The sequence below is a fragment of the Dendrobates tinctorius genome, unplaced genomic scaffold (assembly GCF_039654945.1).
Source record: "Dendrobates tinctorius isolate UK_male_01 unplaced genomic scaffold, ASM3965494v1 ptg000155l, whole genome shotgun sequence".
Taxonomy (NCBI): domain Eukaryota; kingdom Metazoa; phylum Chordata; class Amphibia; order Anura; family Dendrobatidae; genus Dendrobates; species Dendrobates tinctorius.
In genome coordinates this window covers 7,455,241-7,470,365 of record NW_027361822.1, presented here as the reverse complement: position 1 = coordinate 7,470,365, position 15,125 = coordinate 7,455,241, and the positions used below count along the sequence as shown (strand labels likewise).

The 15,125-nt window shown below is 47.1% G+C and overlaps 1 protein-coding gene across 1 annotated transcript in view; it reads right to left on the bottom strand.

Moving 5' to 3' along the window:
- Positions 1 to 15,125, bottom strand: part of LOC141051171 (uncharacterized) — a 218,882-nt gene that overhangs the window by 50,384 nt on the left and 153,373 nt on the right. The window contains 1 exon segment of the mRNA XM_073548036.1: positions 5,069 to 5,171. Coding sequence (XP_073404137.1) covers positions 5,069 to 5,171 — 103 coding nt within the window.

Below are 15,125 nucleotides of genomic sequence, written 5' to 3'. Positions count from 1 at the left end.
AACCTGTAAGCGCTCAGCATAGAGCACTGGATAAATGTGAGCCAAACCTTATTTAGATGTTTGGGAGACAAAATGAGCAAATCAATAGAAGGTGAAGAATTGATTTTATGTATTTTTTACATTGTTAACCGTGTGGTATAAGTGATTAGACGACTTTATTCTTCGGGTCGGTGCGATTACAGCGATACCAGACTTATATCGGCTTTTTATGTTTGGCTGCTGTCATGCACTAAAAGACACTTTTTTTCTTTGCAAAACTATTTTTTTCATCACCATTTGAGAGCTAGAATTTTACCATATTTCTGCTGACAGATTCACGTGAGGGCTTGTTTTTTGTGGGACGAGTTAACGTTTTTATTGCGACCATTCTCAGGCTCATGACATATTTTCATTGCTTTCTATTGTGATTTTTGGGAGGCAGAATGACCAAAAAACAGCAATTCAGGAATTGTTCAGGAAGATTTATTCTTCGAGTCAGTATGATTACGTTGATGCCAGATTTAGAGAATTTTTTCATGTTTTGACCTTTTACACAATAAAAATGATGTTATAGAAAAAATAATTATTTTTGAATCGCTTTATTCTGAGAGCTAGAGCTTTTTTTAGTTTTTGCACTGATGGAGTTGTGTGGCAGCATTTTTTGGGCAGGACAAGATGGCGTTTTTAGAAATACAATTTTTATTTACATTTACCATTCTGATTGCGTTTTATTACACTTTTGTTCGGTGGTATAATGGCGATAGTTTTTTGCCTTGGTTTTTTTACAGTGTTCACTGAAGGGGTTAACTTGTGTGACAGTTGTATAGTTTAGGTTGCTTTGGATGCGGTGATATATATTTATTTATTATTTTGTGATCTCTTAGTTTTAATTTTTTAATATATTTTTACAATTTTGTTTTTACTTAGTCTCTCTATGGGACTTTAACTTTTATGACCTCTGATTGCTGGTATAATTGCAATGCTTTATACCTGTCAGTGCTGCACTGACAGAGGCCTCTTAGAACATGGTTTAAGAGGCTCTCCGTAGCTTGGTGACTTGGATGTCATCATGTCAATGATCTGGCCAGATGGGAGAGGAAGCCCCCTCCCTCTCTCATCCTCCTAAATGTTGCAATCGATATCGATCACAGCATTTAGGGGGTTATCCAGCCAGAGGTGATGCGGGAACCGCTCCTGGCTGGGAAAGCCTGGTCTCACCTGTCATGTTAGCTGAGCCCAAATGCCATCGTGTAAATATCCTTCATCAGTTGGGAACTGCTTCCATGATGTATAGGTACATCAAATACTGTGAAGGGGTTAATTCACTGTAATTGGGAACCCCAATTGAATTTTGGCATTTTGCATTATCACTTCAACCTTTTACACTTACTTTATTTAAGCACGCATCGTCAATCCGGGCCTTATGGCAAGGATGGGGTAATTTTTATTTTCCAGGTCGAGAGTCTGGTCAGTTTTACACTGAAAACACCTTCCACTATAGATTTAATATTTTTTACTGGTTGTCACATTTATTTTTGCACGTGTGTCCGTTACAAGGACTTCTTGCGATGCGGTCCCCTTAGAGGTTCCCTACTGAACGATCTAGGGGGGAGTGTGCAACCATTAAGTTTCACACGCCCCTGCACAACCTCAGGCTACCCTCTTTCGGGAGGCCAATCCAGATCGGCTTCCAGTTTCACGTGACAGCCCAGATGAATGCTAGGAGGACAATTTGGACTTTCCTTGAGCTCCAGCAAAGTGCAGCCATTTGTTTCAGTCCCTCGATGTGGCCTTCTGGCTCAGAGGAATATGGAATGGTTTCTGGGGGCCCTTCTGTTTTTGTAGTGGGCTGACAGAAGTCTTCCTTGTGTATGTTTTTTTTTTAATGTGGCACCATCACATTTTTAAGACCACTTTGTAAAGAGAGCACGATCTTGGGCTTTCAATAAAAAAAAATCTGATTGTACAGTTAGTTGAGTGATTGTGTATAAATTTTCCAAAATGGTGCACTTAGTACGGCAAGTCTGCCCCAAGGATTACAAGTACATATAGTCTCTGTCAAAGATGCACAGTTTTCTTCAACGTTTGGTATGTGTTGTGCAGATAATTGCAAATTAAGTTAGGTTTATTTTTGGCCTATCACCCACATTCCAAAGGATAAGGAAAACAAATCTAAATGGAGACAATGGCTAGCTCTACTCAAGACTTATCATGCAGGTCAATGCAATGCTACAAGTTGAGCATTCAAACATGTTTGCGGATTCTCAATTATTTCAAATATTCCTTCTTAAGCCACAGATTTTAAATTGTTTTCTATAAGAGCTTCTGTTTTACTTTAGATTTGATCTTGCGTTCAACACTTATTGACATTGTAGTTACTGGTAAGTCCAATTTTGGGTCCTAGTGTGAATGCAAGCTCAGGAGTTGAAGTTGCTTCATATCTAGAAGATGCTGGTTTGCTTCTATTAACCACTTAACTGCTGCTGTCAATCCCTGACAGTGGCATTTAAAGTTCGTTTTCATACACCCACCGTAGGGTTTCAATGGGTTGACATGGCAGAAGATTGACTGAATATAGAGAGATATATAATATCAAGGGATCTGCTATTCCAATATGAGTGCCGCAGAAGATTGATTGATGCAGGCAGAATTGTCTGCTATGACAGTACTCAGGTGAAGACTAGCCCGTGGCTGGGCTTCATAGGAAACTGAGATTTTTTCTATATGCTGCGATTCTATTGTATTGTAGTATATAGAACAACCAATCAGACGATTGTAGGTTCCAGTCTCTGAAGGGACTAAAAAATAGTTAAACAGGGTTTTTAAAAATCTAAAGTGAATACAAAAATTTTAATTAACACCATTTCACCCAATAAATATAAATACAGTAAAAAAACATTTAATATGGCTGCATCCGTAAAAGTCAAGATAAATAAAAACTACAAAGGGCACCATTGCAGTATTTCGTTTGGTGTGACTCGATAAAGATGTATCTATCCAAAAATTGTATCAATAAAAATGTCAGTTCACCATTAGAGATGAGGGGATTTTTTGAAATTCGAGTTCGTTAACTTAGCACAATTTTCTCTAAAAATTTGATTCATGTCAATAAATTCACATGAATTTCAATGTTGTAAAGCTTGTAATTCCTGGTAAAATACACATGGGAAAGATAAGAAAGAGAACCTTGCAGACCATAAAAGCTTACACTTTACAGGCGAGAGAGAGAGATGACCCTGCAGACCACAAGAGCTTATTCTCTACAGGAGAGAGCGAGGGGATCCTGTTGACCATAAGAACTTACTCTCAACAGGAGACAAAGAGGACCCTGCTGACAATAAGAGCTTATAATCTAAAGGATAGAGATGACCTCGCTGACCATAAGACCTTACACTATACTGGAGAGAGAGGACCCCGCTGACCTTAAGAGCTTATTCTCTATAGGAGAGAGAGAGGACCCCACTGATCATAAGAGCTTACACTGTTCAGGAGAGAGAGCAGGAACCCCACTGACCATAAGCACTTACACTGTACAGGAGATAGATGACCCCGCTGACCATAAGAGCTTACACTGTACAGGAGAGAGAGGACCCTACTGACCATAAGAGCTTACTCTCTATAGGAGAGAGAGAACCCCACTGACCATAAGAGTGTACCGTATTTTTCGCTTTATAAGACGCTCTGGATTATAAGACACACCCCAAATTTTGAGGAGAAAAATAGGAAAAAACTTTTTTTTAATAAAATGGTGGTGCTTCTTATAATCCATGCTCTGTCCCTGGTGCTGCCGGATGCTGCAGCCGCGCTCTGTCCCCCGGTACTTCAGCCCTGAAATCTCATCTCCCGAGATTTCAGTGCCGAGATTTCCATCTGTGCATGCGCGGTGGCCATTTTCCCAGAAGGAATCCACCGCACAGGCACAGGAAAGCATGGATGGAACGGCAGAGCCCCCCCACACATCACGGGACAGAGCGCAGCGGCGGCAAGCACCAGGGGACAGAGCGCAGCTGCAGCACCCGGCAGCACCAGGGACAGAGCACATCGGCGGCAAGCACAGGGGGACAGAGCGCGGCGGCAAGCACCAGACACCTGCAGCACAGATAAGGTATATCCACATTGTAATATGCACCCCCATTTTCCACCCAAATTTGGGGGAAAAAAGTGCATCTTACAAAGCGAAAAATACGGTATATTTTATATGAAATAGAAAGAACCCCGCTGATCATAAGAGCTTACACTCGACAGGAAATAGAGACTTACCCAGTGACTCTGAAGATGGAAAATGACTCGGCTGTACAAACTGTGCTCCACTAGCAAATGCTGATTTGTGATGGCCCAGGTACTGACCAACCCTCTAACAAGGTATAATAATCTGTACGATGTCATAGCTGCAAGGCATTATGGGGAACCCTGCTTAGCAACACAAAATTATTTTAGCCAGCTCACTGATGCATCAGCAATGCGGGAAATGTTTGCATTTTTTGCGCACCATGAATCAACTCTCAAAATGTTCGAATTTGTGTGAACCCATTAATTTCAGGAAATGAGACTCGAACCTCTGTGATGCAATCTGATCATCTGTACTCACTGTTCAGAAAACATGCAAAATGAATGGTGTCATTCAAAATTACAACTCGTCCCTCAAAACACAATTCATCACGCAGCTATGTTGATGGAAAGTTATAGTTCTTGGAAAAAGGGGAAGAAAAAAATCTGTTCAAATAAAGGAAAATCTTATCAGAAAGGGGAATCTTACGGATAACCAGTCATTCTTCCTCCAATGATGCCCAGGTGCCTCGCCAGTCTGTATACTTGCTCTTCCAGCCGTACAGACATATGACTAATTACTGCCCTTAACGGTGACCAATGCGCCTCTGCTATGGCCAGTCATTAGCTTCAGAAATCACGTGTGTATTGACTTAAAAACTGAATGTGAGTAAATCGACCACATATTTTTTTTCTCTGTGAAAAATGCACTACCTCAATTTTACTTATTTAAACATTGCAGCTAAAAAAAACTTAAAATAGCTGTGTAATATACCCTAAAAGTGATGGACTAGTATATGTGACCTCTGAGGCTACTACTCACCTGGGTAGTCATATGTAGGAATCTCTTCTTTACACCACACATCACCCCTCACATATGTCTCTGTAGTATTAATATGGGCCAGATCTCCACCTTGAAACCAATACTGAAAAAAATCACAGACAGATGCATAAGTCATGTGAACTGATTGAGAAGAACAGAACAGATCAGAAACATGGATTTTTGTGATAAGTCACCGTAAAATCCTTTTCTCCGAGACACTCATTGGGGACACAGATACTGTGGGTGTATGCTTCTGCTGCTAGGAGGCTGACACTAAGTGAAAAAAGAGGTTAGCTCCTCCTCCGTCGTATACACCCTCGCCTCTATTGCGGGCGGAACTCAGTTTGGTGCCAATGCAGTAGGAGGACAACAAAATCAGCCTTAATACAGGTACAACATGTCCAGAAAAGGACCACCCTTATATCACATAAATAAATGCGTATTAACTAAACCAAAACCGAGCCAACTGGCTAATAGGGTGGGTGCTGTATCCCGCAATGAGCGTCTCGGAGAAAAGGATTTTACGGTGAGTTATCACAAAAATCCATGTTTCTCTTTCGCCTCATTGGGGGACACAGATACTGTGGGATGTCCTAAAGCAGTCCCTGGGTGGGATATTAACTCACCGATCCAAGCTACATGCACCTCTTGTTTAAAAGGTGCGCCACCGCTGCTTGGAGAATCCTTCTACCCAGGCTCGCAACTGGCGAGGCCTGAGCCTGGATATTATAATGTTTGTCAAATGTGTGCAGGCTGGACCATGTTGCTGCCTTGCAAACCTGTTCCGTCGAAGCCTGGTGCCGAAGCGTCCAAGAGGCGCCTACTGCCCGGGTAGAGTGCGCTCTGATCCCTGCTGGAATCGGCGTGCCTCTAATGCGGTAGGACTCCTGCATAGTCAAACTAATCCATCTGGCTATGGTCGATTTCGAGGCAGCGAGTCCCCTCCTGCGCCCTTCTGGGGAGCACGAACAGCGTGTCCGTCTGACGAAAGGGTGCCGTCTGCGACACGTACCTCCGGAGGGCTCTTACCAGGTCTAACGTGTGAAGAGCCTTTTCCACACGGTGCACTGGTGCTGGACAAAATGAAGGCAAAACAACATCTTCATTAATGTGACAAGAGGATACGACTTTCGGCAGAAAAGAAGGGGCTGGTCTGAGCATCACCATATCCTTATGGAAAGTGAGGAACGGAGCTCGACAGGATAGGGCCACCAGCTCTGAAGCCCGCCTGATAGAAGTGATGGCCACTAGGAACACCTTTCCAGGAAAGGTACCTCAAAGAGATATCCTGAAGCGGTTCAAATGGAGCTTCCTGCAGAACACTTAGGACCATGTTAAGGTCCCAGGCGTCCATAGGCGCCTTATAGGGAGGTAACAAGTGGGAGACTCCCTGAATGAAAAAGTCTTTACCTGCAAATTGGTAGCAATTCTGCACTGGAACAGGACGGATAAGGCCAATATCTGTCTCCTGAGGGAACTTGGGGCAACGCCCGAGTCTAATGCTCTAGTGACTGAGCTATCTGGGCTCTCTAAGCCCGACTGGAGAAAAGCCAAGGTGTTGGGGATCGAGAATCTCAGCGGAGAAACACCGCGGCCTTGATACCAAGCAAAGAACACCTTCCAGGTGTGGTGATAAATTCGTGCTGAAGCAGGCTTCCGGGCGCTAATCACTGTAGCGACCACCTCGCTCCCGAACCCTGCCTGGGTTAGAATCCAAGATTCAATGGCCATGCCGTCAAACACAGGGTCCCTGAGTTCGGGTGGCAAATCGGCCCGTGAGACAGTAGATCTGGGTGCTCTGACAGGCGCCAAGAAACGTCAGCGAGCAGCTGCATTAGATCTGCGTCCCATGCTCGACGGGGCCAGTCTGGGGCCAGCAGAATCGCCGGCACCCCTTCCGTCTTTTTGATGACTCTTGGAAGTAGTGGCAGTGGGGGAAATAGATATGGGAGGCGAAACTGGTTCCATGGCAGAACCAACGCGTCCACCGCGAATGCCTGCGGGTCCCTGGCCTGAGCGACCTATGCGGGCACCTTGGCATTCACTCTGGAAGCCATCAGGTCCACATCCGGAGCTCCCCACAGTTGACAAATCTGCTGAAAAACTTCGGGATGTAGAGACCACTCTCTGGATGCAAGACCCTGCCGGCTGAGAAAGTCTGCCGCCCAATTTTCCACGCCCCGGAATGTGGACAGCCGAAATCACCGAGTGGTTTGCTTCGGCCCACTGAAGAACGAGCCCCACCTTGCGCATGGTTGCTCTGCTGCGGGTGCCCCCTTGATGATTTATGTAAGCCACCGCCGTGGCATTGTCCGATTGAATCCGGACGGGGCAGCCTGCTAAAAAGTGATGAGACTTCTGCAGAGCCAGCTGAATAGCTCGTATCTCCAATAAGTTGATCGGGAGGCGTGCCTCCTGTGGCGACCACCGTTCCTGGGTTGTGTGGTGGCGAAACACCGCTCCCCCACCGAGGAGTCTGGCGTTGGTTGTCATTACCGGCCAATGATCTGGGGGGAAAGGTTTCCCCTGGGCCAGAGAGGAACAGGCTATCCACCATCCGAGCGACTGCCTGACTTGAGAGGACAGTCGGCCCTGCTGATCGAGAGTGAAAGGATTCTTGTCCCAGGCTGACAAGAGGGCGTGCTGCAGGGGGCAAAGGTGGAACTGGGCGACAGGTATCGCTTCCATTGCTGCCACCATTTTCCCTAGAATCCTCATCCCGGATCGGATGGTATGAGGGACTGGTTGGCGAAGTGTCCGGACTCCCTGCCGGAGAGCTAGCACCTTTTCCTGAGGGAGAATTACCAACCCTCGGCAAGTGTCGAAGATCATTCCTAGGAAGGAGATCCTCTGAGTTGGCACAAGGGATGACTTCTTTGCATTGCCAACCATCCTAAGCGGGCAAGAGTATCTAGTGTGATGTTGACCTTTTCCTCGCATGCCCGTATTGACGGGCCCTTGACCAAGAGGTCGTCCAGATAAGGCAAGACGACTATGCCTCGAGAATGCAGTGTGGCCATGACAACTGCCATAACCTTTGTGAACACTCTGGGAACCGTGGCTAGCCCGAAGGGTAGCGCTACGAAATGTTGATCACCGATGGTGAAGCGTAGAAACCTCTGATGAGGAGGAAAAATGGGAATATGCAGATATGCGTCCTGGATGCCTATTGAGGCCAAGTATTCTCACTGCTCCATGGCCAATATGACTGAACGGAGAGACTCCATCCGGAAATGTCTGATCCTGATGAATTTGTTCAGAAGCTTCAGGTCCAAAACAGGCCTGACAGACCCCTCCTTTTTGGGAACCGCAAAAAAGGTTGGAATAGAACCCCTGAGCTCTTACGTGTTCCGGCACAGGAACAATGACTCCGTTGTGCTGGAGCGATTTGATGGCTCTCAATAGAGCCCTTGCCTGGGTATCCACCCTGGGAAGCCGGGAAAGAAAAAACCATCTTGGAGGATATCTGACAAATTCTATCTTGTAACCTGAGGCCACCAATTCCTTTCCCCATGCGTCGTGAGCGACATTGACCCAGATGTGGTGAAACCAGAGTAGGCGGCCGCACACCTTTCCGGTGTCGTCTGGTAAAGGCCTCGAGTCATTTGTCCGACGATCTTTGGGATCTGGATACCCTCGATCTTGGCTGCTGAGTATGCATTCTCCCCAATGGGTTGGCTCTATATGAGACCTGCCGCTCCCTATCGTGGTTGGGGCAGCCTGATGCGGCGGAATTGGCCGCTGTAGTCCACCCGGGGTTGTGAAAGGCCCGAAACGTGCCTGAAAATGGGTGACGAAAAAGCATTTTGAACTTTTGTTGAGGGAGAAACCCGCCCTTTCCTCCTGTGGAGTCGGAGATAAGTTGATCCAACTTCTCCCCAAATAGGTGGCCGCCCTGATAAGGCAGGGAAGTCAAGGACTTCTTAGAAGTAGAATCGGCTCGCCATGACCTTCACCATAGGGCTCTTCTGATAGAAATTGCATTAGGGGCAGCAAGTGCCGAGCAATTGTCCGCATCCAAAGACGCATTGATTACATAGTCTCCGGCCATCGCCATCTGACCTGCGACCTCCGAACTCTCTGCAGGTAGATCCTGCTCCTGCGCGACCTTGTTTAATGTTTCTGACCATGATATCATAGCCTTGGCTACCCAAGTTGCTGTGAATGAGGGAGCGAGCGCTGACCCTGACGCCTGATATACTGTGCAAGTTAAGCTCTCTATAAGGCGATCCGTGTGATCCTTTATTGAGGAAACACTAGGGACAGATAGCAGGGTCTTAGTGGCTAGGCGCGAAACCGGAGGATCCACCATCGGGGATTCCATCCATTTTTTATGGAGGTTCGGAGCAAACGGATACCTTCTTTCGATTGACGCTGGAGTATCCTGGTCAAGGGGCTCGTCTGAGTCGCAATCTGAGGTCTGCTCGCTATCAACCACTGGTGACGGGGAGCGAGAAGCAGAACTTATGGATGCCAAGGCACCGGATGGACTGGGCGACACCGTGTGGATTTATTTCCCACGGGTCTGCCTGGAGTGAGAGCGGCCCCTGCAGGCCGGAGGCTTCTTGTGAGGTGGAGGTCCCCTCTAAGGCCGGCGAGCCACTGTCCCTGCCACCACCTGAGGCCTGAAGGGACTCAATTGCATGAACTGAGACAGTGATAGGGCCCACTCTGGGGGGCTTGGCACATTGGTCGCGGTCGCAGTGGAGGACGGACCCTGAGGTTCTGTTAGGCGTCGGGTTCCGGGAGCTGCACAGCGGTAATCCCGAGCCTTGTCCTCTGCGTTCTGCCCACACCAGCATTGTGGGTTCGGTCGCAGGGGAGGGCTCCTGGGTGCGTTCGGAGTCACCAGTTTCACATAATTTTTTATTCTGCACTCGTGGAAAACTGGCCCCACAGGAAATGCATGCGGCATAAAGGAACGTGTGCGATTTCCCCTTTTCCGGTCATATTGCTGCCAGGCTCAATAACCCCCTCTGTTTTCTATAAGAGGGTTGAGGGAAGGGAGGAGGAGGAAACAAACCCCCTTTTATCGCACGTAGCGCGGCTCCAGGGTCGGGGTCGCACTTACCCTGATCCTGTGTCCCCACGTGCTCCTGCCGCTGCCTCTGCGCTGCGCTCTCCTGCGCTCCTTTCGCCCTTGAGTAGGCCGAGACGTCCTCTCCCAGTCGAGGCCTACCCTGTAATGAGACCGGGGGCACCGGAAATGACATCACACTGGGGGCGGGACTTCCACCCGCGGCCTAGTCACGGCTGAAGCCGCGGGCTAAATTTATACCCCTGCCCGCCCGCCCATGCGCTGGTGGCCCCGCAACCATGGCGATCCCGCCGGCCCTTCTCTGAGCCTCTCCATGGACCGACATCCGCGCTGGTGGCCCCTGCCTGGGGGGGTAGGAGGGAGGAAAGGAAATGCTGTGGACCAGGTGAGCACAACCTTCTGCCTGGAGCCTTCTCAATGGAGCTTCAGGAGCCCGCAGGGCCCTCCCCAGTCCTCCATACTGCGATAACCTCCGCTACAGATCCAGCGCACCAGGTAGAGGGGATGGGGTAATTTTCTGGATGGTGCAGGCACCCTAGCTCTGTCTCCCCTGCTGGGGCGAGGAGAGGGACCATCTGCCGCCATGCAGCACCGCCGTCTAGCGTTGGTGGAGCAGTGGGGGCCGAACAGACTAGTCTTGTGCCTCTGTGCAAGCCCATGGTTTCGATACCTAGGGGTGGACAGGGCTACAGCATTATGTCCCACGTCGCGGGAGAGTATACGTGGAGGGATACTTGCACGTGCTCGCCCGTTGATGGTTTGGGGAAATCGGATCCTTTCAATAGGATGCGTTGCCCCTGTCTTATCTTCATAAAATAAAAAATAAAAATAGAAGTCTGGGGAAAAAGACCCAGATATGTCCCACGGTGCGGGAAAGGATACGCGGAGACGATACTCAACGCATGCTCGCCCGTTGATGGTTTGGGGAGATCGGACCCTTTTAATAGGATCTGTCGCCCCTGTCTCATCGTCATGGGAAGGAAAAAAAAAATAGTCTGGAAACATCCAGACGTGTGTGCCTCCAAAGGACACTAAGCAAAAAACTGAATTCCGCCCGCAATAGGGGCGAGGGTGTATACGACGGAGGAGAAGCTAACCTCTTTTTTTCACTTGGTGTCAGCCTCCTAGCGGCAGAAGCATACACCCACAGTATCTGTGTCCCCCAATGAGGCGAAGGAGAAATTATCATGATGACCACAATGATAGCAGTAGTTATCACATAGCTGCAGGTCTCCTGTATAAATCCAACCTGTCGGATTCTAATTCTAACCAGCAGTCTCCATAACCAGAAAATTGTGAGGAGATCCAGTTAAAAATGTAGAAAATTTTAATAAAGTTTGTTTGAAAAAGAAAAAACATTTAAGATCTATGGTTGACTTAAATTCTGTCATCTCCACCAAGTATAAAACATACCCTGAATGGCCACATTATTAAAGACACCAATCTAGTAGTATGCTAGGTCTCCTTTGGTTTCAGAACTGCAGTAATTTGTTACGTCAGATTTCACTAGGTGATCAAACTGTTCTGCTGGAATATTGGCCCATATAGGGTTAGTATACCTTCTCGAAGATGCTGCAAATTAGAAAGTGGTATTGATATGTAAGAGTGTGTTGGGGTCACTTCATGCCCTGCATCCCTTCCTGTTAAAGCCGGTATGTTTTACATGTAAGATGGTATATTATGTGATAATGCTTTGTTGTGTAGTAAGATGCTTTATGATGTAATGATCTGTATGTGTAATGTGTAGCTTATGAATCTTTATGAACTAGGGATAGAGTTAGGGACTTACAGTATAAGTGTAGGATTTAGTGAGAGTAATAGTAACAGGTTGGATTTCCAAGTTAGGAGGGGCCAAAGTGTCAGGGCTCTGATGAAGAAGGTCCGCAGACCTTAGAAACGCGTTGGCTTCTAGTTTGGCCTGCACGCGCCCCCTTTCTCTTTTCCCGGTGACGTCACCTGGTTCTTCCTCCTTGCCGCTGCACGCCGGCGGCGCCTCTCGGCCGGAGCGCGCCGCCATCTTTTTCAGCGTGTCCAGCGGCTGACAGCTGAAGGGACGCTCCCACACCACCGTCTACAGGAGGGACGCCTCCTTGGTGTTGCGTCTCTGGTTTCCATCGGGGTACAGCCATTTTTACATATGGCACATGCTGGATTCATCTACAGCCCCACAGTACACAGGAAGTAAGTACAGCATTCATTCATGACCTACTTAGGTGGTCATTGCAGGATATAGTCAGTCAGCGCAGGTGCAATTTAATTCTTGATTTTTTGAAATATAAAACCATGTCATGTTCCTGCAAGTAATCCATCATTTTACCACACTTATGATATTGTGCATTGTTCAGCTGAAGATGTTCTTCTGCCTTAAAGTAAGCAAATGCCATGAAAGAAGTAACTTGTACAGCCACAATGATAAGTCATAGTGTCCAAACAACGATCCAGAGGTATTAGTTGTGCGAAGAAAACATTCTCCCGGACTTCCTGTTCCGGCGCCGCCATGTGCAGACGCATGTGAGGGAGCTCCTGCTGACCGCCGCAAATACTCTGCATTTACACAGAGCCCTGACTCACAAAAGGTACTGGGATAATCGTGAGACCATCCGGGACCATCCGCAACATGGATCGGTTTGTCACGAGAGGCGCAGGGAAGGAGCAGAGGGAGGAGGAGATCGGAGGAGGCCTGCAGAGTGGGAGCACAGTAATGGCGACGGAGACACAGGCACAAACAGGGCAAGCACATGAGGAGATAGAACGGGAGGAGGAAGCCCCAGAGAAAGAAGGAAATTTCAGCCAGGGGGGAGACAGTGGAGGCAGGAGGCACACTGGAAACGCAGCTACATGCTCATGGCTCATTAAACTTTAAACAGCTAGCAAAAGAAATGGCATCATACCTTGCTGAAGACTTTAAGCAGGCAGTGGCTGACATGATCCAATCTACCACTAAAGAGCTGCAAAGCAAGATGACTCATCAGGAGCAGAAACTGCAGGAAGCCAAGCAGAGAATTTCTGAGGCGGAGGACAAAGTTATTCAGCTAGAAAAACAAGTCAGTGACTTAAAGAAACAAGCCTCCTACACTGTGGATAAACTAGAGGATCGGGAGAATAGGTCCCACAGAAGCAATCTGAAAATGATAGGCCTCCCAGAGACAATAAACACACAGCAGCTAAATGATATCTATGAGGTGGAATTGCCAAAAGCACTGGGACTGTCATATAACTGCAGAGTGGAGCGTGCACACATGATAGGCCCCCCAGAGAGGCCTCTGAGACTGAGAGGGGCAGGAATACACAGAATAACAAGGAAGCACAGAGACCACGCCAGGCAGTGGCAAAGTACTTGAACTTTAAAGATAAGGAAGAAATACTCAGGGCTTATAAAGGAAGAAGGCGACCGCTGATAATTCAGGGACATAACGTCCTTTTATTTGGAGACTATTCAGCAGAGGTGACACGGAGAAGAAGGACATTCAGCGAAGATTGCACTCTATTGTTTAAACGCAACATCAGATTCCAGCTAAACTATCCAGCAACGCTGCGTTTTAGGACAAGAGATGGTGTGATGAGATCATTTACAGATCCCAAGGAGGCTATGAAAATGATGTCCCAGCAGCAACCTTCATCTGGCCAGCAATCACCTGATAACACCAGCCCTCCGAGAGGAGACGGGGGAGATGCTGAGGACGAGAGGGGGAGACCCTATCCGTATAGCCTGAGGTCGGATTTGCATTTGGAAGGAGATAATGAAAGAGAGACAATGGCTAAGGAACAAAGAACCCCAATGACAAGGGCGTTCAGGAAGAACCAAACAAGACAGAATACTAAATGATCTAATTCATAAGTGAAAAGTATGACTGGAATACCTCACATGATAATATGAAGATGAAAGGGAGACATTTTTGTGGTCCAGGTTGAGCTACAGAAAGACTACTTACACTCCCAATCACCTAAAATAGGAAGATGTACTTTAATAAGGGATATCATCTGTGAACCACGTGGTGGTGTACAAAACTTACAAATTTACAGGTATATTCACCCGACCGGGTCAATATCAGACGGAACTATGTATGTTCAAGGAAGACTACAGGAAAGCTGGTGGAGAGATCCCCCCTTCTCTTATTTCTTTTTTTTTGTTTTTGTTTTTTTCCCATCTTATTTCTTTTCACAGGTTCTGTTGGACTGAATGGAGAATTTGAGGTGCTGATTTAATTGGTCTGCAAGCTGATCATACTGGCTGATGGAGAATTTGTGACTTCCAGGCTTATGAACGTTGGGCGGGGACGCGCTGGCAGGTTTTTCGTCCGGGGAGTCGGGTCGTGCGGCTTGCCCTGGCCGGCGCCTCTCCTGACCTGGACTTGACAGCTGCATAGTAATCCGTCACACTGTCATGCTTGGGTCGGGGGGTGCCAGCCGGGGCGGGTTTTGCGATCCGGTTCTCGGACGGGGGGGTTCGCCGGTGTCTCTCTGCCCATTTGTTTTCATAACAAAAAGACATATGTAAAGTTGGGATAATGATGACCAGATGTGATGTATATACTAGGTAGAAGACAAGATCTTAATTGAATGTTGATGGGAGAATTTTGTGTTAAATTAAGATATCTTCCAGGGGGAAAGTATCATACAAATGCTAGGTTCACATTGGGAGATATTGCTTGGGGGGATGAAGGGGGTGGGAGTAAAGTATTTTTATACCTCTCTGATATCAAAAAGGAGAGATGGAGAAGGACTTTAAGATAATATGGTTGTGAGTATTAAGATGTTAGGAAATTGATATGATAAATTAAGGGAAATAGATGTTGAGCTAAGATTTCGGAGTTTCAAGGTTACATGAGGGTCAGGGCTCAGATAGAGAATGGATATAAAATAGGTACAACATGATAAATATGGGATAATAGGTGGGCGGGAAATTGTTTCTCTTTTGGTTTTGATAATGGCCTGAAAAGATTGAAAGCAGATACAGCCTTGCTTCAGGAGACACACTTGGGTAAAGAAGACTTTTTTAGAATGAAGAAATTATGGGTG